We start from the raw sequence: 26,501 nt of genomic DNA, 5'->3' as shown, positions 1-26,501 counted from the left end.
CTGTCGTGTTGGAAGAGCCGTATGCTGTTGTGCACTGTAACGTAACGCTGTGTACTCAGAGCTGCCATCGCATCAACATCTGTGGTTTAGCCTCCTGCACATTAAGCTGCAATCAGCCACCAGACATCGCAGCCTCTCAGGTTTGAGCATTAATCCTGATGTTTAGATCAACAGCGGCATCGCTCTGGTAGATTAGTGGCCCAGCAGAGCAGTAAAGAAAAAAAAAATCAATGAATGACATCATGCAGAGACGTCTGCACTGATAAAGCTAATAAAGCACTCAGCAGCAACACGGACGGGTTCATCGTCACCTTCAGACAATTCACAGAATTTAATAAAAAGCAACAGAATTACGGTAAGTAAGTTACCCTTTAAACTACTGTTAGTTTTCATTTCTCTGTTTATTCAGTCTGAGGGTAATGAGACTTGAAGGCCTTCAGCAGGAGTGTGTCAGGTGGTTTTGGAGGGCGATCAGCCTTAGCCATCCCTCCCCTCAGGGTCTTCTTCCATTAGTGCAGAAGTACACAAACACACACAAACCCCTCCATGACCACACACACGCAGGGTCAGCTGTTATGGCAACCTCTTTCTAAGTGGGTCACAGAGGCTGCTCATAAGGTCATCTTTCTAAATCAAATTTTCATTCTTATTTGTCTGACGCCACTCTACGCTTCCTTGGAAAGGCAAAACAAGGTTCAAAAGTAATCCTGTGAAGGAAAATACCACAGAACAACTCCTATTTAGCCCTAATTAAATTTATATAACTCATGCCAGCATTTCCATTCTTCAATTTCAGTTGTTCCTGCCAAGGAATCAGCATCACACCCCTAAATCTGTTGTAACTTGCCAACCATATACCTCAGAGCGTCACTGATCTCATCATCCAGTCCCAGCCCCACCCTGATCCCAACTCGTCTACAGCTGATCCCGTGCGTCAGCTGTAAAAATGCGGTCTACAGATGGGGAAAGATATGGCCAATAGCACCTGCCAACCTAGTTTATTTTCCAAAGGTCATAACTCTGCCGTTGCCATTTTTACCCAACAGCAGGGTGAAGGGTGATGTGGGAGGGGCTAACGGAGATCTGTTCTCACCTGCTCCACAGAACGGCATTCCTGAAATGCTTATAAGCTCCAATGGTTCAATGTAAGGCAAAGAAATGCTCATTTTTTGACTTTTTATGACTTCTTGAGTTCTTTGCCACTTAACACAATGTGTTGATTGTATAGAGGTTTCCTTTTAGTATCACAGCATGGTATGTAAATTATTTTAAAGAACAACAGAAGATAAAACACAACATTGCTCCGTCTGTGGATCCGCCAAGGGAGGAGTGAGGGGGCAGAATTTGCAGGTTCCCACTGATCCCCACTGTGACATTTTTTCTCTAATTTATGTTCACAGAAATGTTGTATATCCACAAATCTTTCTCAGCCACACCCACCCCACCTAAATATGACAACAGCATGATGAAACTCCTGAAATTCCTTAATGGCTTCATTATTTAGTTCTGGTGCACCAACCAGAGCTTTTGGGACCAATTTCAGATTCTGAAAGGCTGTGAACTGTCGATTACAGTCGATTTCAATTTCTCTTTCCCTACAATGGAGAGACGTGATGCGTTTCTGTTAATTATTGTAAAACTACATCTGTAGAAGCATAACTGAGTAGAAACGAATTACAGTAAAGCATATCTCCATTAGTCTTCGACAAGAGATCTGTTTTTCCTCAGTACAAAAGCAAGGAAAACATGATTATAGTAATAGTTCAAATTATCAGCAGAATTTTATTGCATTAAGCAAGGTTAGCATTAATAACTGTCTCTATGTTTAATCTCTGTAGAGATCTTTGGTAAACCCCACAAAGTAATTTATGTCATGGTAAACTTATAATGAAAAATTAAAAGGACACGGGAAAAACTACACAGCAACATGTTCACAATGTCCTGGTTATCTGCTGACCTTTCCTTCCCTTTTAACCTTAAGTTGCCGAATTAATTATCAGCTATTACACCTGCGTTGAAAATAGTTGGCCAGCTTCTAGCAGCTTTTGTACTCTGAATTAATATTCAAGCATCTTCTGTGCTGAAAACATTAAGCTGGGTATTCTTCATTTAGAAACAACTTCCACACTGAAGAGTGTTGCCATCAGCCCCACATGTTAGTGCTTGTGCTTACTGATTGGGATAAAGCTGCATTATGACACCCAAGCCTCCGCCTGGCTGCCACCGGGCTTGCACTACTTCCAACTTAGACTGCAAGTACTATAAAGAAAAGGTTATTTATATATTCAAAGGTGTGATTGGACATGTACATCTTTATAAATTAAATTAAACTAAAAATATGTAGAATAGCTCCTTTGTTCTTTTTCTTCAACAGAAAAGGATTTCACACACCCACTCTAGGCACAGCTTCATCCTGTTCACGGCATTGGTACAGGACTGAGTACAGACAGATTCCCTTTAGAAGAACGGTTCTCTCATTTATCACTCCTTTAACAAGAGATCTGGGTGAATTTGAGCAGAACTGCTCAAAATGTAACGATTTAGTGTTTTGTTGCAAATGGTTAATGGGCAGAACTTATATAATGTTGTATCATGTGTAAAATGTTTTTGCTATTGTTGGTTTGTTACATCTGTCTATGGTACGTTATTACATGAAGTGCTATGAAAAATGATCTCTTTTGGAGATAATACAGTCCAAGTCTGAGTCAGTAGCAACGTGATGCTGTTAGTGCAAGCTTTATAATTTAGATGTCCTAGGTTCACTCATCAGAATGCAGATTGGACTTTTATGTAAATTTCTCTGTGAGCATCATAAAAAATGCTTAGATTTTTGGTTTACAAAGTAGTTAATTCCCAATCAAGGCCAGTCAAGTGTAACATCATCCATTTCTGGTAACCAGCTGATTTTTCAGTAAATCCCGTGTTTTGGAGCACCACCCATTACATCACAAGTGGCTCTACCAACTTTACCAAGCTGTGCTTTGCTCTCGATCTCTGTACCAGCTCCAGCAGCATCCTCTTCACTGTTAAATCACTCAGAACCACATACCGTCCCATCAAGCGGCTGTTCAATCTGGGGTACAGGCCCATTACAAGCTCGCAGTGTCTCAAGTAGCACCGACTGCCAATAAACACAGACTCAGATTTGATGACAAGGATTGCAGACAACACTTGATGCAGCTGCAGCCAAAACAGTATTGATCTGAGCTTTTAGCTTCAGCACAAGATGACTGCGCTACTTGTGCTTTTTGCAGATAAGTTACAAACTTCAGTGTTTCTTGAAAGATTAGATGCACCCACAACGGCACTGCTACAGACCTACGAGATGCGCGAGATGCTTGTCCTCTTTTGGTATTTTAATAAATGAGACGCATTATAACTTTTCCACTAACTGAGTGGGATTAAAGTGAAATGGAGTAAAACTCAATCTTAAAGAGGATTACGGGTCATAATAACATGCTTCCTGTGACTTTGGGTTTAAACACTGAACAAGTGGCTCAAAGCAGCTCTGTGGATGATGAGGATGATGATGCTGGCCACTCAGAGAGGGGGGATGGGCCCGAATGCACCACCAGTTTTAGCGTAGTGTACGTCGTCTGAGGTCTGACATCGCTAATGTGGAGGGGGGAAGGGAAGCCACACGTGCACCGGCTACACGTGGCCACCTCCCTTCAGCACACACGACCTCTGTCCACAACAGAGTAGTGAGTCCAAGGTTCTCCTCCACTCAGATGACGAACCGTAGCATGAAGCATGCACAGTTTTTGTCTTGCATCTCTTCACACACGTCAAAACATAGAGCAAATGTGAACCTTTGGTGTCTTCAAGACTGAATCTGCCATCACTTCATGCACGAGCACAATGGCAGAAAACATTGGAAAGTTCTGATGTGCCAAGCAAAATTAAAGAAGCTCAACTACTGGATATTGTTCAATATTAACCTGATATTGTCATGTTCCGTGTTTTTCCTGTGTATTTATTTCGAGTTTCTGTGTTTCTGAGTTTCCATGTTGTCCTGTCTTCCCCTTGATTGTCCCCAGGTGTTTCTCGTCCCCGTAATTACCTCCTGTGTATTTAGTGTCACCTGTGTGTCTGTGTCTTTGTCGGGTCCTCGTCTCATTTGGTGTCTAATGTGCTCAGTCCTTCGTGTTGTCCTGTCATTATACCAGTTGCTACCGACGTTGAGCCCTGGCTTCCGCTCAGTCGTGCTGCCTGTGTTTTTGGACTGTTTTTGGATTTTGTTCATTAAATCTTCATTATTCATCTAACCTGGTTCCATCTGCGTCTGCCTCACCACCTCAACACCACCCTTACATGACAGATATAGACAAAAATGTATAATAAGAATATTTAAACCATGTAACCAAACCCTACTTGTTACTGATAACCAACTTTTTGCACTGGTTAAAAGTCCTCCTTGCCATCATCATAATTTTTTTTCACCTTTGAAAGATTCCCCAGATTCAAGTTCAGATTCTGGCTGCGCCAATGCAAAAGTAATAACATTACTACCAGTTAAACAAAACATGACGGTCTAAATCTACCACAGCTTCCAATAATCTTGATCCTAACTCTATGCAGGGGACATAAAAAAACCATTCTATGGGCGTGCTGTGGTGGCGCAGGGGCTTAGCATGCCCCACGTTTGGAGGCCTTAGTCCTCGACGCGGACGTCGCAGGTTCGACTCCCGGTCCCGACGACCTTTACCACATGTCTTCCCCCCTCTCCTCACCCTCCTTCCTGTCTGCCTACTGTAGAAAAAATACGAGCCACTAGCACCGCAAAAACTCTTCGGAGAAAAAAAAACAACATTCTATGACCGATTAATATCTATTTATATTAGGATGAGTGACGTCCCTTTGTGTGCATTAGAAAGCAAGCAGCCAGTGTCATACAGGCCTGTGGTTCACTAATATTTAAAAAATAAAGACAACAAAATTATGAAGCTGATACATGGAAGTTATTTTTTTTCTAAGTTGGGAAATTCTAATAACTGGAGTTAGAAACAATTTTACACAAAATGAGGAAAGCATGCAATGGAAACATCATTGTTATGTGTTGTGACAGTTACGATAAATCCACATTGTGCTCTTACTTCTGTTTTTCATCTGTAATAACAATCCACCTCCATCATCTGTATCAAATTCGAACATCAGAGGCTCCATCTAGAAGGCTGACTATTTCATCGACATGTAAAATGAGAATTCCTGACACTTGGAATAGTATTGTTCAACAAATATTGCATATTAAATAGTAATTTGGGATAGTAATTTTGAGCACAATGACAATATTTTTGAGCACCTTTTTCTCATGTGAAGACAAAACTGTCACACATGGGCATGGGCATTTAAAAAAAATCAAACCAAAACACATGTACACCGAACCAGAAACCTAAAGAGCATGTGGTTATGCCAGAAATGTCTAAACCCTTGCAGACAAAAGTCAAAAAAATTAAAAAACAGCTAAATTTAGCCCAGCTGTGCTAGCTCTTTACTAAATAATGAGAATATTCAAGTTTTAAAAAGTGCCTCCAATCTGCTGGAGTGTTTCTTCTTGAGCAACAAATTTCAGGTCAAGAAAAAAACAAAACAAAAAAACAACCTAAGAACCACTTTGCCTGTCAATTCCAGTTTCAGTCCTCTCAACATGCATGCTTAATTTTTCTCAGCAGCAGGTTCAAATGTTAATTACCGCAGCGCCTCTGGGAACCTGCGCACCAGACATGGCAAAGATACATTTGTAAGCCATCTCAGATGTTGACATGCATATTTTTCTCAGCCTTCATTTAATCTGTCCTGTTGGCACATTGAGGGCATCATTAAGCAACTCAGCAATGTTTTGAGGCTCACTCAAATCCTGAGTGGCTGTTCAAAGTTTCAGAGCACTTTGTTTTATTCTGTTCATATGTGGTCACTTAAATAACTCTGGTGTGAGATCTATCACTTTGTAGTGTTTAATAAGATTATTTATTTTGACAATGAAATTTAATGCACAGGAGTACTTCAGTCAATAATGCAAATATGCCACAAAGATTATTTTTCATCTGCTGCTCCAGGCTTGTTACTGGTATAAAACAAGACTGAAATATAAATCACATGATTGTTAAACACAACAAGAACTAAAAAAGTAAAAATCGGAGATTAAATACAAAACATCTGGTCAGCGTGGTGGATGGAGTCTCTTTGTCTTCCAGTCTGAAAATGATGACTGAGATTGATATCCTCCCAAATGATCAACAGTGGTTCGTTCTGCTTCCTGCAGACATTCTGAGCTTTCAGCATCACCTTCTCATTAAAAATAGAATATGCGCTTTTGTCGTCCAGATTGCACACACACAGAGCGACAAATGCATACGTCAAAATTTCCTCTGCCCATATTCCAAGCCGTGGGCTCCATAGCAACCATTCATTGACCCCAATCTCCATGGCAACAGGCATCTCCATTACTCACGCCTTTTTTCCTGACTAATTTTCTCTTTGTCTGATCTGTCTGGAGTCGTGCATCTCCCTGAAACTATTTCAGGTTCCCCTTCCCCCATCCAAGGTGAATGTTATCATCTTATTTGTCAGACAGGAAAGGAAAAATGTTCACCCCCGCCCCCTCCTGAGAGTATCAAGCCAGTGTGTTGCAATCATGAACCTCTGGCTTCGCAGCTGCATGCGGCGCCCGCTGTCAAGAGGAAAGTGCCCTTGAGTTGCATACAGATTTCTTAAAAAGCTACAAACAGAGAGTGATCTGTCACACGCTCTGGAAACACGTTCATGTCTATCAGTCAGTTTCCTCTTTTCACAGCACTTCTTGTGCATGTTTTGAAAATTTCTCATGGGATTTCTAAAACATTTCTAAAACAATAAAATCAGTAATTCACCTAATGTGTTCGCAGAGAGCATATTTAGTAAGCGTAGTTCGTTTCTGGGGAGAGCAGGAACAGGTGGTGTTTGGGTGTGGACAATAACCACGGACCATCCTTCATCTCTTTGTTCTGTTAACAGAAATTATTTTCAGCCACTTCCTATGGCTGAAAATAATTGTTGTAGCATTTATAACTACAACAATTAAATATGATTCCACCTACCTTTCCACTAAAATGTTAAACTGCAATTTAAGCAACGGTATTCAGTCCTCTGAGACGACATTCTCCTCCCCTAAAATTACATTCTCAGTTAGCCTCTTTGTTTTTATTAATGCACGCCTCCTTCTGTCCATTTCACTACCAGTCTGCCTCCTGACTCTCTGTCCATAAGACACACTTCTTAGCTGACAATTCAGCTTATAACAAAGAAGAAGGAAGTCTCAACCAGAGGACTAAGCTGCACTGAAAAGTCTGAATTTGTTCAACAGTATTCAGGCCTCATCACTGCTGAATTCTCAAACGAGTGTTCAGAGTCAATTAAAAGAGCCTCAAGTAAATTATTCTCATAAAACACACACACACATGTCGCACACACTCGCTTTAACACAAATAACAAGCCAAGCCAAACACTAGTATCCTATGTGCGGCAAACAAAGACGCCTTCACCGCTTCCCCTGAGCCAGCCCCGCCGCCCCTCCCTACACACAACAAACATCACACTCATTCCCTGAAAAAAAAAAGCATTTGACTGCACCGACGGTCGGCTGATGAGACAAAGAGACCAAACATGATGCTGGAAATAAGGACAACAGACATGGTAACCGACACATATTAAACATCAGGATTAAGCCACTTAAATAAGCTAATATTTCTTACAGGAGCAGCTTGTATCTTGGATGAGGAGAAATTTGCAAAAAACAAAAAAAACAAATTCCCAATTAATATGAGTTTCTAGTTGCTTCGCAGAAGCAATGTATTCTCACTGTGTAGTGCACTCAATATTCTCACAATACAGAGATGAGTCAACATTATCAAATGATATTATGATGTTGTTATTTGATGACTTACCAATGTTGGTAAAAAATTAAAATATTATTTATTATGCAAAGGGTTTTAATCATTTGGGGCTTACATTGAGCTATGAATCCTAAATGCTGCACCTATATTGAAGGGAACTATTCTTTAAGCCTGATGCTGAGACCTCCATGTCTCCATGTTTAATGTGATGTCAATTGCTAATTTTTTTTACACATGCAGCATTTTGTATGCATGCCAATGTTTGATACTGGTCTTACCTGAGCAGAGCAACTTTTTTCACATGTCATCTGGACGACTGATGGAAAACTACATGAATATGGTGAATTCAAACTTCCCTGCCTGCATTTTATTCTCTGTAGTTGTAATTCCCCAAAACATGAAGGCAAGCTGACATTTAGAGAGAAAACACAGCATCTGTTTCCCACCAGCTGTCAGACCACCTACCACTTGTCCTCACTAAAATATAACATTCACCCAAATATGATTCATCTTTGTTATCGCTGCTCATTAGAAGCCATTCTGTAAATCACTCTTGGTGTAAACAAAACATTTCTAAATATTTCTAGTAATAAACGAAAGTCTTGGACGAAGAAAAGTCTTTTTCTGTCATTCCAGAGTGCATTCCAGCTGCAGGCCAACAGCAAGTGAGCTGGAAAACCTTCCGTGCAAGGAGTGTGAAACAGACAGAAACCATTTTCCTCTGATGTATTATTACCACAGCTAAGACCAGGTGGAGCTATTTTTTCCCCACTTGTAAATTACAACAATTTCTTTGCTTTCCAAAAGGAATGAGGAGGGGGCCGCTAAACAGGGTTTCACAGGAAGTCGCTCCACTGACTTAGAAAAATACAACCTGAGTTACATCATCATAAAGTGACATTTTTTGCTTTGTCAGCAGAAGCTTTTTACAACTCAAACATGTCACAGAAACGGTACTGATTCCTTCAAAACTGCAGTTTTACAGTAAACACATGCCGTTTTGGTGACACATTTCTGCATATTTGTAGACCTGTTTCATCAGCAAAATATTTATACATGTCTGTATTTATTTAGCAAGAGCAAATGAGTAGAAGAATGCAGTTCTCATTCTTGACTGCAAAACTTGCAAGTCCATACTTATCCAGGATATTTTGAATCTGACAAAGAAAACAAGTCTGACGCCAGAGCAGTGTATCCTCTGTCTGCAGCATGAAATTAGTATCTGGACCTAAGCTGTTGGACTATTTAAGTCCAAACACAAATTCTTAATGTGAATCCACTGGTTCTTTACTCAAATGCATCAGACGTATTTGGTCTCCATCGCAAATTAGGTTTTGAGGAAGATTTCAAAGACAAAGCGATGACAAGATCACAAAACTGGCTGCAACACCCTCTGACTCTGAAACCAGCGTGTGACGCGAGTTAAGAAACTGTAGATAAAGAGAGCCCGCAGAGCTCTCACAAAAGAATGCGCTTGACAGGAAGCTTAAAAAAGGACAGCATAAAAGTGGGACTGTGCGCTCATCCCAATCCCTAACCTCTTTAACCTTCACTGATCTCCCAGCGGGGTGGAAGCACCAGCAGCACAGGGTGCGTGCACACAGATGCAGCCTGCATGTGAAAAGCAGAGGAGGAAGACCCCCTGTGACGTTTAAGCACTTTATTCCCAGGACTCATTTTTCTTTTGTGCTTCTGTTCTTTTCAATATCGCAGAAAAAAAAAATAGGCTGACCAGGAGGACATTTAAAACAGCAACTAGAGATTGTGCGTCCTCCACTGAGTCCAACATAATGAACGTAGTGTCTTGGTTCCTTGCATTCTGATTAAACAGTTACTTCTTTTTGCTTATATACAAAGATGAGCAGCAGTATAGATGAGCTGCTAAATGAACAGTAGAAGGATGTAGTTGCTACAGCTAGAGATTATTCTGGAGTTTATAAATTGCTGTATTCTGTGCTGTTTTTAACATAGATGGGATGAGTCAGTCCTCCCACTCTGCAGCTTGTATCTTGGATGAGGAGAAATTTGCAAAAAACAAACAAAAAAATTTCCCAATTAATACGAGTTTCCAGTTGCTTCACAGAAGCGATGTATTCTCACTGTGTAGTGCACTCAATATTCTCACAATATAGAGATGAGTCAACAATATCAAATGATCTTGTTATTTGATGACTAACCAGGACACGCATCACAACCCCCACATGCCTGCAAGCGAGGAGCCAAAACCAGGAGAGAATCAAAATGAAAGTCAACGTTGTCCCTTTTGATATTATCCGTTTCCGGCGAAACAAGATTTCCTCGGCTCTGTGCGGTAAAACTGGCGGAAGAAGAGCTCATCACTGAAAGCGAAAGGAGACAGATGAGATTATGTCTTTAATCCATGCTGACAAAAGAACCTGTACACCAACCATTCTACTCTACACAGAATTTAGAGATTTCTGAAGGCAGCTAGATTTTAATAAGTGGTATCAGAGTAAATAGGGGGTCGAATACAAATGCACGCCTGATCTACCAGCTATATTCATACTGTGTAAAAAAAAACACATTTAATTACAACGTGGAAAATAAACCTACATACCATTTGAACCAGTGAATAAATGTTCCATTGCAAGTCATGCAGCGTGTAATGATCTGCTCCCTGTCCTTTGTGTGTTTGGCCGGTGGCAGGGAGCTTGCCCGCAGCTGTGGTGCCACAGTTTGAGTCAATCCCAGTAAATTACATCGCAGTTAGTGGCAACAACAGGAAAAAAAACTCAAGAGTTCATCACAGGAAGTAGAGGCTATCCCTAAATCTGGTGTGTGAAAAGCCCACATATCATTACGGTTATCATTATTACACCGTTTGGATAAAGAGACAGATTTACAGGTAGGCTTAACATGCATTCCTTGAGTCTTGCTGAGCATAATAGAGACACTGTGTCTGCTACAAGATGCAGGGTATGACATATTTCTTAAAGAATGTCTGGCACTGATAAGACTTGCTGTTCGTGTTACCCCTGAAACCCAAAACCGCACCTATATGCATACACCAACACAAGCACAGCGTTTACACACAGTAGTTGGTGAAGCTACTCACACACAAACACACACCTGGCTGACTGTCAAGGTCAGAAGTGTGATCAGACACAGCAACTGCAGGAACATCTGATGAGACCATGCAGATGCTTATTTAGCAGGGCTGTTTTGAGCCAATGTTTAATTTGACTTTCTCCATTAACTAAGTGCTAATAAATTCCCCACAAAAGAGTTTTCTGGTTTAAATAAGCTTTTAAAGGCATGGGTGAAAATTTATATGTTGATTTTAATTTGGTTTTATGAATAAAAATCTGAAAATCATGGCCTGCATTTATATTCAGCCCCCTTGACTCTGATATTGCCAATGAAAGCCCAGTAAAAATTGATGTCACCTGCTTACTCATACCATAATAAAATACAAAAGTGTTCAATTGGTTTGATTCCTTTTGCAAGGAAACCTCTTTGATCCAGGCTGTCATGCAGGTTATCAGTGTATAGGTTTAGCAAGAGTAAAACTGTAAGAGTCTGCTAATATGAAATATGATCCATTACCCCACATTAAGAAAGCAGCAAATTTTTTCTCTCAATCATAGAGTTTATATGTGACGCTGCATGCTTGTCTGAGAGCAATCACTCTTAACATGTGGAGGTAAAGAGATCCCGCCTTGAAGCCAGCTGTGCACCAGAACAAAGAAGCAAGCTTTGCACAACAGCCAGATCTCGCTCTGTTGTCTTTGGCAGCGCTGGCTGAACATGGGGGGAATAAGACTCCTGCTGACACCGCAGTCAGATCTGCCAAACAGGGAACAACCACAGATTTACACTTCCATCCGTCGAAGAGGGTCCATCAATGTCAAACACTCACTGAGGTCTGGCAGTGTACAACACAACCACGCAAATCGATCACATGTTGGCCAAAAAGTGGCTTTTCTTTAACCCCTCCAGGGGGTCTTTTTGTGGCCTCTAGAGTCCCTTTTCATGAAGTAGGCTGACAGAAAAGCGGGAAGAAGAGGGGGGAAGACATGCAGTAAACGTCGCCGGGTCCGGGAGTCGAACCCGCGACGGCCACGTCGAGGACTTGAGACCTCCAAATGTGGGTCGCGCTAACCCCTACGCCACCACGGCATGCCTGGCCAAAAAGTGGCTTTAAGTCTGGTTTGGTTTAATGTGGAATACTGATGTACAGTTTATGAATATATGCGGGGCTCTTATTGCACGCAAGTGTCACACAGTATTGCAAATAAAGACTTTAAAATGATTTAACTGCTATCATAATAAACCAGCTCCAAATGCTGTGTTGGAATTGGTTTGCAGTGCGTGTACTTGTGTGGTTTTCTTCTTTATGATATTTATTGATGGGAAAAAGGTCAAATTAGCTCCACAGTGTCATATTTTTCAGGACCATCCAGACCAACATGAAGCCTACCATTAAACCAGTGAATACCAGTGGTTGTAGAGCCTCACATAAATATAAAATTAAAGCTGAAAAGAAAAATTGTTTGAAAAACACAAAATAAAACCACAATTTGTTGTACTTGACTTGGACTAAGGCCAGTTATAAGTATTCACTGCATATGTGTATTATTTGGTAATGACTAAAGATTTTGCTGATGACCACCATCCCAGGAAACTCCGAAATTCCTGATCGAATAAAATACCATAGTGTGACTAACTTGAGTAAAGCAACAACATTTGTATTTTTTAGAAAATGGACCAGGTTATAGTTATTTTTCCATTTTTTCTGTAAATCATACTATTTCTACAGCCAAAACAAGACAATTTTATGTCTTAAGGTACACGCATACTTGGGTGAACTGAAAACTTCAGTGCAATCATTGAAAAGAAAACTTAATGAAATTATTGATGACAGATTGTAGGTATGGTTTCGCACACAGTTAAAAATGTGATTATGATCCACTGTAGGGTAGACTGGAGACATTTTACCTTGTGACAGATGAGTGACTTTTCACACGCAGACAGAGAATATTTTGAGACAGCAAGGGGAAAGTTTTATGACAGTTGTTGCTTGAGGCAATATTCAAGCTGAGAACTGAAGCCAAAACTGAGTACCGAATAATTTTGTCTTCAACGTACAGAAAATACATCAGTTTGTCTATTAACTGCACTATGTACAAAAATAAGAGTTAAAGTGAGAAATATTCAATGTTTTGAATACAGATTGTGATATTTGGGAGTATTTCTGTAGAAAAAGACTTACGGTACCTTGTTCTTTGGGATTATCAAGTTTCTTTGGCAAATGTGAAATGGGCTTTCGTTAGCAGTTTTGGCTGAGGAAGAGACTTTTTTTATCATGTTAAATTATGTTCACTGACTTTTACAGAGCCAAGTGAGGCCTGCAGTGCTTCAGATGTTGTTTTGGGTTCATTCAGGAGGCCGACCATTGCTGGGAAGGTTCACATGTTCCATGTTTTCCTAATTTGTGGATAAATTGTGGTACATTGCAATCCCTAAATCTTGAAAGTAGCTTTGTCAGCCATTCCAGATTGATAAATGTCAATCATTTTACTTCTCATTTATTCTCACATTTGCATTGTTTGGGACTGAAAGTGTTGCTCTTTGAGCTCTTTGAGGCTATTTCTGGATGTGGCTAGTGAAGTTAAACTCATACCCCATCCCGCAAGAAAAAAAAAAAGGTTAATCCATCAATTTATGATTTACAATTAGTTCTTCAGACAAGGGCCAGTTAATTTGGTTTTCGTTTTTACCATTAATAAATAAAACCATCATTTGAAGGCTGTATTTTGTATTTGCTGAAGTTATCCTTGTCTAATATTAGCATCCGTTGGATGATCTGATGTAAGCGTGACAAAGCAGCAAAAGCAGAAGAACTCTGTAAATGAGGGGAAATATTTCTATAAGTTTCTATAAACATCTAACTTTCAGTTTTCTTGGAGTATAAACATAACATGTCACACATGTCCATTTCTTTTAGCTACTGGTCAATGTGGTAGGTGAGAACCCAATCCCTCTCTCTGTTCACTCCAACCTTGAAGTGTCCCAGAAAGCCTTTCTCGTATGCACTGCAGTGAAAGTAATGCCTTTATTCAGTTTATTAGCCTCTGATGCAAAACAAACCACAAGTTGCCTTCACTGTGAAATTTCTAGTTCTGCTTGTTTCATGTGGCGTTTAAAACGAGCACTGGCATAGCCAAAGAAGCTTCCTGTTCAGCTCGCTACATCTGTCTGCTCCACTCTCCCATATGTATGTGCGATTACACGCTGTAATTCCTGTTATACCACAGCCGTGCTTTAATATGTATATTTAACATGGCCATCCTTCCTTCCTGCTCCCAGACATAATGTCCATTATCGAGCCGTGACTGCGGTTCTGCTCTTCTGATTTCTTCCAGTTGTACGCAGTGGGCAATCCATCCAATAAACGAGAGGAAGCATTCCGATTTTTGTGTTTTTTCATTTGAGCGGATGCACATGTGAGGGACTATGAGGGGGTGGGAGAGATGGATCCAAGAAAGTGTGGGACTGCTGACATAGCAGATGGGAATGTTTTCCTTTGGGTTCAGAGAATTCCATAGAGATCCAAAGGCTGGATAACAGGAGAAGGATTGTGACTGGGAATCCGTCAGTTTCTAAGAGTGCAATCAGCATTGCTGTCTCCTCTTGTGTCTCTGAAGAAGATAAGCTTGTCAATGGCATTTTAGGTTAAGCGCTGCAGGAGTGTCTAGATTCAGCGAGGCTCAGGTCTGGTGGGCTGCCAAACAATCGCCTGCATCAGCAGGACATCATGAAACATTCAGTGATGGATGTTGTAACACAGAAAAGCAAGGATAGCAGAGGAAAAAAAAACAAACAAAGAAGATGAAGTAAGTCACAAAAACCCAAAAGAAGTCAGTTAACGGCGGTGTTTAGTAAACACGCTCAAAGCTCATGTCGCTGGTCCAGAAAATCTGACGCAAATTGGTTTAGCCTCCTCCAAATATGGCACCAAATACCGTTGAAGGCAAAAGGAACGTGGGTGGAGGAGGACGCAGAAGCGCCGAGGACGAGGAGTGGATGAGTAAACAGGAAGAACAAACAACACATTAAAGATGAAAAATAACAGAAAATTGTGGTTCATACAAATTAGAAGTGTTCAGGGAAACACAAAGGCAGAGAAAGTTGGGCTAAATCTGAACCAGATGACTAGGTGGATCCCAGATGTGCGCGAGCAAGAGTCAGCGCACACGATTCCTTCTGTCTATTTCACATGAAGTGAGTCAGAGTGGGGCGCAGGACTTCTTTATTGGTCACCTAAAAGAGCGGCACCGTCCATATAACAAGACAAATATCTTCTTCTCCTGCACGTTTAGGTGGACATGCACCATAAATAATGTAGTTTGTGATGCAAAGAGCATAATAATTTGCTAAATATATCAAGGGAATAGCTTTAAAGGCAATTAATCCTTCTCCTGGCCCGATTGGCCTTCATGGTCCACTCCTCTGATTCTTTTTATTTTATTTATTTATTATTTACCCCATCTTTCCTTCTCAGGCTTCCACCCTCTTATAAACATCCTTCTATAATCCATATAAAGTACAATCTTTTCAGCTAAACGAGGCAAATGTGAAAAGTGACGGGTACGTAGATCCCTCAGTCAGTAGCAACAAGGATATAGGAACAAAGGATCTCATACTTTCTCTTTTTGGTCTTTTAGAACCAAACCAGTTTTTTTTGTATTGTGAGAAGGGCTTGTCAGCACCAGCTAATCCCCGCACTGTGAATAAATGACAAGTCACTTGTGGCTTACACATGTCTTTTTAGAGAAAAGGAACTAAAAGTATGCTACTAGAGATGGACAAAAAGTCCAAAATGTATTCTTGATGTCAGTTTTTGTAAAGTTATAAGTGTAATGATCTGCAGGCTATGATTTTTTTCCTCCAGTCCATTTCCCACAGTTGATACTCTTCTTCTGAAGTGGCTGACACTAAGTGATCTAAAATCGAGTCTTCTTTACTGAGTAGGTGCATTCACACTTCAGTGTTGATGTTACCAAAACCTGGTAGCTGCTAAACTATGTTGGATTAACTGATCGTAAAACAATTGGAAACTTGAGGTCACTGGTCAAGCTTAAACTAGTCCAAATTAGGTCTAAGTGCATCTCTCGCCATTAAGTCACATTGATATCAAAAGAGAAATGCCTGTTACTAAATACTGTAGACCAGAATCAAAAACACCAAATGGGTCCATGATTATTATTCAGGCTGGGTTGTATTTACATTGCTTACAAACTAGCATAATTGTGTACCCACACCAAAACTAGCTAAAATACACTGCAGTAAAAGTTTTATATTTTCTTACAAATAACCCCAATTCTGAGTTCATCTTTAATGAAGTTATTTTGATAACTAAAACTAAGACTGTCAATTCACTGATCTTTTCACCATGCATAACATGACTAGAAATTCATTAAGGTATATTAGCTTTATGCGTGTAAGGTTTTTCCAAGTATGTCTTAATAGTCTATGTGACAGTTTTATTAATTACAACTGTGTCTGGTCCTGTAGATACCTCTCCCTGTAATGATGTAATGAAATCATGATGTGATTTCATTACATCTACATGGGGGTGTGAACTCTACCGAGCTCAAACTTATGTTTTGAAGGCTTCATCTCTGTGAAACTCAAGAAAAGATTTGTCAGCAAAGATTCATCACCTATAGTACAAAGGCATGGGACCAACCCAAAATATAAACAAAAATATGGGTTTGAAATAGGGCTGGGACTTTACCATGTTAATGTAGATTAATTAATTACATAAATGTTAACCCAATTAATCACATTTTTCCTCATATGGCAAGGTTTGCGTCAAGAAAATGATTTGATGGAATGCTTTTGATGTGTGCAAGTTCTGCAAAAACGAGTTGGTGTATTACTGGAACTATTCAGGCCTAAAATACCATCTCATTGCAAAACGGCAAGCAGAGACGTAACCATTGCTAATGTTAGCGTCCACAGTTGATATTTCTAATGAAGTATTTTTTTCAAAGAAGTTACATGAGTGATCAGGTGTTCCTGAAACACTTCGAAGCTGAATGGTTACAACACTTTGCACCAACTGAATGGCTCAATAACTTTCAATTAGTTAAAAGCAATAAATATCTTTGTTGTCAAACTGACACGTTAGTTAATCAATATATTTGGCACCAAGTTTGAATTGGTTAATTAACCCTACAATTACCTCGATGAACAATTTTAAGCATGCCCCACCACTAGTTGGATCAGACAAAAAAAAATCCAGTGTAAAAGCTGATTGTGTCAGCATTAAGAAGGAAAAATGTGGGCAATTTAGTATCAAGATTTTATTTGAATCTCAAATTTTCCTAACTGCTGAAATTTTGTTAACATTTTCTGAAAGTGCAGATGGATGAATGTAAATAACAGAGAATGAAAGTTGTACAATTGGCTTTATTTTTCACCAAGTTCATATAAAATCCATTACAAACTCATTTGAAATATCTTTCTTTGATTTTAATTGCAAAACCTGGTGAAAATTTCTGAGTAAAAAACCTTTTCTAGATTCAGTACTAGTCTTAAATAAGGGTATATTTAATGGGATTAGCATACATTTGAAGGTTACAAAGCATTCAGTGTTTCTTAGTGAGAGCAGGCTGAGTAAACAGACTGTTACTAAAGATCAATACGATTGTTACATGCAGAACTGGCAGGGCCAGTAGGACATGTGCCCCACCTAACACTTCAAAATCACACATAAAAACACTAAGACAATAAAAAAGACAAAAACAAAATTGAAGTTCTATTGCCATCTTATTTTATGAAATACCACAGAGGACCATTAAAAGAAGAAAACACACCACATTAAATAAGCTTTTGGTTGCTCATGTTACTTTCTACACTGCAGGAAAGAATTCAGACGTCTGGGACTAAATTAGCCTTTCGAGCATCAATAATAAACGGGAAATAAGTAAAAAGCACAACTTGAAGATATGCATAGGTTTGTTGAATACTGTTAAGTCAAATGCTGGGCTAGCTATTTCTGGACTGGTTATATGTGTCAACACGTGCAAGGGTTTTTTTTTGCAAAAAAAGTTTGAATTTTCTGTTTTTACAGAAAATGATGAAATGAGTTTTCTTGGACTGCATGATGTATAAAATAACGAAGAGCTGTACTACAGATAGCTGAAAAAAGCTAATGACTGTTTCTTCAACAAGTTGTTTGGAAAAAAACATTGCCTGATGTGGAAACAGGAGGACCACCCATCACTCTTATTAAGGTAGCTGTATTTTAAAACTAGTTTGCAGCCTTTAACCAGCTTAAAGGCTGGTTAAAGGCCTTTAAGCTTTTAACCAGCCTTTACTACCTGGGTAGGTAGTAATTTCAAGTAACTTATTAACCTTCTAATTCCACATTAATATATGTCGGCACTCTACACAGTGCAGAATGACAAAAGAGAATATTACTCTGCATAATCAGAACTTGAAAATTGCAGTACATCAAACCCTGCATTCCTGCAGAGTATGGATAGAAAAACTACACTGAGGTTATTGGGTTTAAGAAGCTGATAGTGTGTGAGCTTTAATAGGTTGTGTAGGCTGCTTTCTTGATTTAATCAGTGTCAGATAATCTTGTTTTATACACGGCTACCACACCAAGTCCCCTCTGCCATTACATGCAGCAGGGTGGCAGAAAATCTGCTGCAGCATGCATTCAGAGGGACGGCCCATGTGCTGGAGCGATGCTCTCTCATGGACATGACAACCTATATGCTGGCCGAGAAATGGAGGTAAAGGAATGAACGGCAGGGACAAAGAGGACAGGAACACAAACTAGATAAAGCAAGTACTCACTACTGAATAATGTAAATACATTTTACATTTTTAAATTATGGTATCAGGCATCTCAGTGAGCGCGCTGTATCCCTGAGATGAAAGCAGAATCCCAAGCAGGAAACCCAGGTTTGTGAGCACAGCTGTAATCTGTGCACTCTCTGCTTCAAAGTAAACAAATGCTTTAACCACCACACAAACCACAGCTGGAGAAAAGAGTCTTCATGAGAAAGATGTGTGGAGAATCTTTCGTCCACTTCCTGCTCATTTTTGCCTTAAATCACATGGGGACATTCTTAAGGGTACGCTTGAGATATGCAACCATCCATTTAATAAAACGTTTTTATTTTTTTTAATAATTTGAATAATAATCTGAACCTACCTATGGACTTTGCTTCCTTCTTTCCGTCCTTACTTCCTTCTGAGTATTTAGTTCACCTTAAAAATATCTGCTATAAATTCAAAGTGAACTCACAGTGAGGGTTTTTAATGTTTTAAAATTGGCATAAAGGAGCGAGGGCTCCTTTGAACGTTGAGTGTGGAGAAGCTAGGAATTTTTAGAAGAAATTTTGCAGGGAACCTGCAGGACAGTGCAATTTTTTAAATCCTTTACAGGAATAATTTTTCATGCTCCTGACGTGAAGCAATGAAACTCTCCACTAAAGCTTAGACTTTTACACTCTCAATGGGAGCTGAAATACTTATGTGAACGTATGGGCTGGGAAAATTGATACAGTATTTATGGGGCAGCACATCTATGTTATCTCTTAAGTAAAACCTTATCAATAAAACGAGTTAAGGTCTCTTAGCTGCCATACATGGTGCTCCTGGTGGTCCAGACGATTTTAAAACTGCTATTTAAAAAGTTGTAATTATTCAAAGACAATATTTATCACTTCAAAATACCTGCAAATTTTTTGAAGTATAATAAAAACTGTAAAATTAATCTATGACAGTGCTTTCCAGCCCTGGTCTTCGAGGAATGCTCGCTTCAGAGGCTTCCCTGCTTTACCACGTGTGATTCAGGTGACTGCAGTTCAGCAAACACCTGTCAATTGGAATCACATGGGCTGAAGCGAAGAAAAACCTAAAACATGCATGGCAGCGTGCCTTTATGAAAAAAACAAAAATAAAATAATGTGTTTGGCACATAAAAAAGTATGTTGAACTTGAAAATGTATCGTACTGCAGCCTATGTCATCAGATTTTGTTTTTTACAGGTGCTGGAATCGAAGAGAAATCCACCTTAAATGGTTTTAAGGAGATATTGTAAAGTAAATAGAGGTTGTTTGAAACATTTGCGCAGTGCAAAAGAAAACAGTAAAAAAAATTACTATAAATAGTTCAGCCAGTCAGTGGTCTAAATACTTTGTCTAAATCCTCAAATCCATTCATTTATTATTCTAGATGACACTCTATGCAGCATCTGAGTCAAACCTGACCAGCTTAAAAAACACGTTTGTCATGAAAGTCAGCTTAAAGCTTTGCCATAAAATTACATATTGAGTATTCTGGAATTAAACCTGCTGAAATAGATTCTGTGTGTGTATGGGACCAGATCTGGGCTTTAACACAGCCTTCCTTCCTCTACCTTCAATGAAAATGATTTTGCCATAACAAACAGAGACTTTAATATAAATCAGGAACTTCTACATGCGGAGCATTACTGACTGCAGGAAACCAGCCAGGCGCATATTCAGCACTCTGTGTGCACATCTGCTGCGTGCATGGGTGCATTACCAGAAGTGCTCGGGAAAGAGTATCATGACATTATCATCTTAATGCGAGTGGTTTGGAATCTGTCTTAACATTTTGACAAGCCACCGATGCTGCAGACAGGATCTAATGCTGCTGAAGTTTAAAGGTTCACATGCTGCTCTGGAGGACATCTGCTCCACATTCACAAACACACAGTCCGGCCAAGGTCCTTTGGACAACTTTAATCAAATTCAACATGTCGATGCGCTTTCTCGGCGCCAATAAATGCAAGGACGATCCTGTGCCCTCCAATTTCAAACCTCTCCCACCGGCGCACGCCGCTAGCAGCTGTGTGTGAACAGATACGAGTCTCATTCTGTCTCCCTCCCTCAGTGAGACTAATGGACAGGTACTCTCCATCCCTGCCAATGCCAGTGGTCACGCTTTGGAAACGGCAGGCCCACTTTCCTGCCCCTGCTTGGAAAACACAGCAGGATGTATATTTTACACACTTCACACACAGCTGACCAAAAAAAAAAAAAAGGATCCACTAAATCAGACCAGCAGGGAGACAGAACGTGTGAAGAAGAAAGATTTGGGGTGATGGTGATAATGATGCAGGTAGGAAATAAATATCCAGACACTTAAAGGAAACCAGGCTAGCAGACAGACATTTAAAGGCGCTTTAATATGCCAATAAAGGGAGATGTAATATTAAAGTAATGGAGAAAATCTCACATAAAACCACACAAATGGCTTCTTTTTACAAGACACAGTCAAGTCTTTAGCCAAGTATAATCCAGTGGTGAGTCATACAAACTGAATTTTCTTTAATTACTATCATTTACTAAACAATATGAAGGCATTCAATTATTCAAGCTATTCCAAAAGTAATATTTTCATCACCAACCTTAAGCTTAATACCAACTGGGTCCTATTTAAAGGCCCAAGAAAACGGGCAGAGACGAGCTGAAAGTTATAGTTTGTTGTTAAGATCTGTATACTGTCAGCTGTACACACAGTAAACTAAACAACACCTAGCAGGAGTCGGCAGCTGCTGTCCCACGTTCAGCTTCTCAATTTGTTTTCAGTGATCATTCAACACAGATGGCCCAACACACCTACACACACATGCTGTTATTACTGACTGGATTTTTAAAAAATGACTAAATCTACTACATTTAACATAATTATATAATATCTATTGGCAGCCAGGGTAAAAATAAAAAAAAATCTTAAAATAATATCATTTTTATCAAAGTACCACAATTTAGACATTTTGCTCGAGTTCTATAACAAGGTGTGGTAAAATGTAGAACTATAGTATAAGATCGGTACCATAATACACTACTACGACTAATATGAAGACTTAACAGCTTTGTTTGGCCTTTTTTCAGCTATATTTAGCATTTTAATTATATAAAGTTAAAGAAAATACCCATTTCCCAGCTCGTGATGTAGCACACATATCTGCCTTAAAACTATTATTTCCAGTAACGCAGAAAGAAATTCACACTTCTTTGGTCTCTGAGAGAAGAACACAGTAAGTTAGCTATTTATTATATCAATCGAAAAATCAAATCAAAGTTTACTTGTATAGCACCTTTCAGCAGCAAGGCAGTTCAAGGTGCTTTACATAATAAAAACATAAAAGTACAAGGTTATAAAGAAAACACCATACAAGTCAACAACAGTATCAAACAGGTTCTAAAAAGAAAGCCGGAAAAAACTGGTGTAAGAAACTAAAAGGAACCAAACCTGCTGTTCATTCAGACTGTGAGAGCAAGACTTTGAGCAGATAACAGGAAGACTATGAAGAATCCAGCTAGAGTTCTCCGTTTTATTCTCTTGAGCTTTCAACCTCTCTCAACTCTCTCTCTCTATCATAAAATATGCTGAAATTTGGAAATATTGGCAGCCTTTCGGAAACGTCATGTGTTAACAATCTATATTCCCTAAAGAGTACAAACAGACACTATATTGGAGTTTAATTTTATATATTACTATATATTATATTAGTTAGCCACGCTAACTATTTTAAATGCTAATACAATATGCTAAAGACAGCTATAAAAGTTATCTGTAATAATTTTGCCTTTGTTCTAAAAAGTAGTCTGTTTTTTTGCCAGGAGTGCCAATAAATGTAGAGCATGCTGCAGAGTGACTCTCCCCTGACACTTCTTTTGGATCGGAAAGCGACAGAAAAGAAATGACACAAAAACTGATTCTCTTATCTCTGCAGCCCTTCTCCTCCTTCATTCTTAAATCTCCTGCCCTCCTTTCCCCAGCTCTCAGTTGTCTGTCTTTCGGCAGCTGCTGGTCGGCTACAGCTCCCACCCACCATGTGCGTATTAATAGACTCATCACAAAGATTCAGTCAATGAAATGTCCCAATTTTAACTGTGAATGGCTCAGTCGACACATTATATAATGCCGCTTGTTCTTGTCCGTATAATTATGCTTTACAGAAACGTTCTACGGAAGTATCGCTGCTGTATTTTAGCTGGAGCGCAAAATATGAGGACAGTCCTGTTTGTGTTGCCCACTCTACGGCCATTCTGTGCTTACAGTGATAACCGAGACAAAATTTGTCTCATGCATTTATGAGTTTACGGAAGCACATGGACGGCCTACTCTTAAAAGCGTAGTGCTAAACTTCTGGGTATCTCAAGCAAAATCATATTACAGTGGTTTGGTGACGACAGAACTGAGGGACACAGTTCGAGGGAATCTTTTCAAAACAGAATGAATGCAGCGGATGACTGCTGAATAAGGGGCATGGCACAATAAAGAAAACAGGAACAAAAAGATGTCTGTTATGAGTACGCAATCCTAACTAAAATGCTCCTAAGTCATCTTCTCGTTCTGCACACACAACTACTGCACACATACAAGTTCAGACCTGCAGCATCAGGGTGCAGCTCTTTAAACTTCACGAGGAGGAAGACAGACAGGACCGGTTCTCGGCTTCTTTAATTTCGCGTTTCCCCAGAGTGACACAACGAGACAAAAGGAGAAAGAAGAAAGTTGGATGCGAGTAAAAATAAATATAATAGAAAGTTTTGCAGCAGCTGACTTTATTTACCTGGTTGTGTCACGCAGCACTTAAAAACAGGCCGGCTGCTGTTTGTAGAAGAAGTATTCCTTTTAAAAAGATTAAAAGATTTTTTTTTTCTGGGATTATGGAGATTTTGTGAAACCATTTTACGGCCGAGTTTAAACTCTTAATGGTCCAGAGTTTCTTCACTCTCACTGAACTTACTTCCCAAGGTATTTGTTCAACTAAAGACGCTATTTGGACAATTCTGGTTTCGGACTGTACGTGTTGAACCACAACATCCTGACATCTAACAAGTGAAGCATTTTTCTTTGGAAGCTGTTTTTTTTTTTTCATATCTGCACAAGATATGAAAAAAATATCTTTTTTTATCAAGGCTGTGAATCTTGATATAGCTCACAGCCTGATTTGTGTTTCCAGACTTACATACAGCACCTTGAAAAAATATTCAAACCTCTTGAACTTTTTCTAATTTTGTCACATTGTGACTACAAACTTTACCGGTTTTTATGCGATAGATTAACTCGAAGCGTTCTATAATTCTCTAATTATTCTTTGTTGGTTTATGCGGACAGGCCTGTTTTGGCAGTTGTGCCATAATCTTTTCATATTTAGATAATGAACTGAACTAAACACTATAATCTTGATTTCACCAAAACTTGGGCAATTTTTTTTTATAACCTAACTCTGCTTTAAACTTATTCACAACTTTTTCTGATTTGTCTCATGTGTTCCTTAGTCTCTGTTAAGCTTTTCTTGTTTTCTCGCTTTCTCTAATAAATCTGTAAGGCAGAGCAGCAGAGCAGCTGCTTTTACACTGAAAAAAAAACTGGAACAGGTTTTTACAGATGTGACTTTTGAAAACCAAGAAGAATTTTGTTCCAGGGTATTAGAGTAAAAGGGGCCGATTACAAATGCTTCTCAGATTTTTATTAGCAAAAAATCTGAAAACCATGCAAGATTGTCCTTACTCTTCACTGTTACGCTCTACTTTGTGTTGGTCAATCACAAGAAAGGCAGAAAAATTCATAACTGTTTTTGGTTGCACCATGACAAAATCTGAAAAAGTGACGTTTGCCAGCACTGCAGTGTTTTAAAGTGGATATTCAGTCAAAAACAGGAAACTGGAATCATAAGACTCTCTTGCTTTATCAGGTGAACAATCATTACATCATAAAAAATAAATCAAAACCAGGATTTAACTTTATAATAGGGCCAAATTATTGTATTTTATTTCCATATTACTTATTTAAGGCCTCATAAATGTAAACGATGTCAGATTGCTCACCACCTTCATTATAATTATGGTACTGTACATGCTACTGTGATCCAGTGAAGCAACCACATCGGTTTCCTTTGGCTTTTGTGGAATTTTCCAAATACTCTCTTCACAAGAATATGGGAAAGTACAGCAGTAGTGGGGAAAACAAGGAAGTGCTCTGCTTCTTTCCTTGAACTGCTGTCTGAGTCACCCATAAACACTCAAGAAAGACTGAAGCAGCAGGTTGGACATCTGCCTCCGAAATTTGCTCTATAGATTACAAGTCACAAAACGAGAATGCAAGTAGAAACAATTGCTGGAGATCAAGACAGCAAACTGGCAGCAGACGCTGATCTGCAGAGATAAAAGATGGAGGGAAAAATGCAACAAAAGAGTGTGGTTCGAAAAAAATCTTTTCAGGAAGAACAGATGTGTCTGGGGATAAACTGGAGCTACATGGCCTGCTCGGTTCTCCACATTTTCCTCGCTGGACCCCACAGACTGGCACGAGGATTGAGACAGCTGGGAGTGATGGAGGTGAACATCTGGATGTGTGCCTGGCTGCTCCATTCCCGCTGCCTCTTTCAGCCTGGCCGCCAGTGCTGCCGCTGCCAGAGCATCTACCCTTCCTTCAATCAGTCCATACTTAACACAGTTTCTGACCGCAACCTTCAGCATGAACAAGACGAAAGGACTGCACCCACACCGTATACCACGCTGCAACACTCTCACACAGCAGGATCTGCTCATGCTGTCACAATGAATGAGTCCCACATATCACAGCATTATGTACAGGCTGAAGGAGAGTCACTGCAATTTGATTTTGCGTGTAAGCAACATGGATCCTGTCTGTGTCTGGCCATTTATGAGAATTTACGTTCTCATAAATTCTGAGCTAATTTGCCCACATTCAAACAACAGACCACAGAAGACACCACAGCCACTAAGAGCATTCCAACAAACACATCATAAGTTAATATGAATTCTGCATAGCCTTATTTGACGTTTTCAGCCAAGGCCTGAAAATCTGATCAGAAGGACACATAGGAAACAGACATATGGACAGAAGAAACGCCATCTTATTGTTGCACATGTGCGAGGCATCCTTTCATTCTAATTCTTGAAAGCACTACATTTAAAAAAAAACCCAACAAAAACAACCACGCGTGATATGATTTTTTTTTTTTTTAACTCAGTCATACAAAAGAAGGTGCGCCTTTTTTTGCGCACCGCTGAGATGTACCCTGTGATGTGGAGTCTTACCTGAATCTGGGCGAATCTTTTATACATTCTTCAAAGTCCACCGTCATTTTGCTGTTGTGATCTTGTATTCCCACTTCAATTTGCAAATGTCATTGCCCACGGAGGGATGTCGCTTTGACCGTAAAGGATGGTGACGGGTATATCCCCCCCTGACGCGCAGCAGCAGCAGCAGTGTGTCGCTTCTCGCCCGGTGGCACCGTGACACAAAATGCGAGCTGAAGCAATGCGCGGCGCGGCGCGGCAGGCGGAGATACTACTACACTGCTGCTGCCGCTGCCGGGGAGGGAGAGGGGCGTAGCCGCAACACAGAGCCTGAAAGAGGAGGGGAGAGAGTCCAACAGATACAACCTACCCTAACAAGGATGGCAGGAGTTGTGGTGGAAAGGTAGAACCTTTATTATTATTAATAATAATAATAATAATAATAATAATAATAATAATAATAATAATAATAATAATAATAATAATAATAATAAGAAGAAGAAGAAGAAGAAGAAGAAGAAGAAGAAGAAGAAGAAGAAGAAGAAGAAGA

At 39.6% G+C, this 26,501-nt stretch overlaps 1 protein-coding gene across 4 annotated transcripts in view; it reads right to left on the bottom strand.

Annotated features, from left to right (window-relative positions):
* The window catches only part of LOC102217334 (arf-GAP with coiled-coil, ANK repeat and PH domain-containing protein 3-like), a 60,365-nt gene extending 34,140 nt beyond the window's left edge, over positions 1–26,225 (bottom strand). For 2 of the 4 annotated variants that reach the window (XM_023324818.1, XM_023324817.1), the window contains exon 1: positions 25,970–26,225. In XM_023324818.1, the coding sequence (XP_023180586.1) occupies positions 25,970–26,016 (47 nt within the window). In that variant the 5' untranslated portion in view covers positions 26,017–26,225. The remainder of the gene's footprint in view (positions 1–25,969) is intronic. The other 2 variants (XM_023324816.1, XM_023324819.1) reach the window with 1 other exon arrangement.
* Positions 26,226–26,501: the final 276 nt, after the last annotated feature.

The sequence above is a fragment of the Xiphophorus maculatus genome, chromosome 20 (genome assembly GCF_002775205.1).
Source record: "Xiphophorus maculatus strain JP 163 A chromosome 20, X_maculatus-5.0-male, whole genome shotgun sequence".
Classification (NCBI taxonomy): Eukaryota; Metazoa; Chordata; class Actinopteri; order Cyprinodontiformes; family Poeciliidae; genus Xiphophorus; species Xiphophorus maculatus.
Note: the sequence above shows the minus strand (reverse complement) of the source record. Positions and strands in the feature narration are given on the sequence as shown.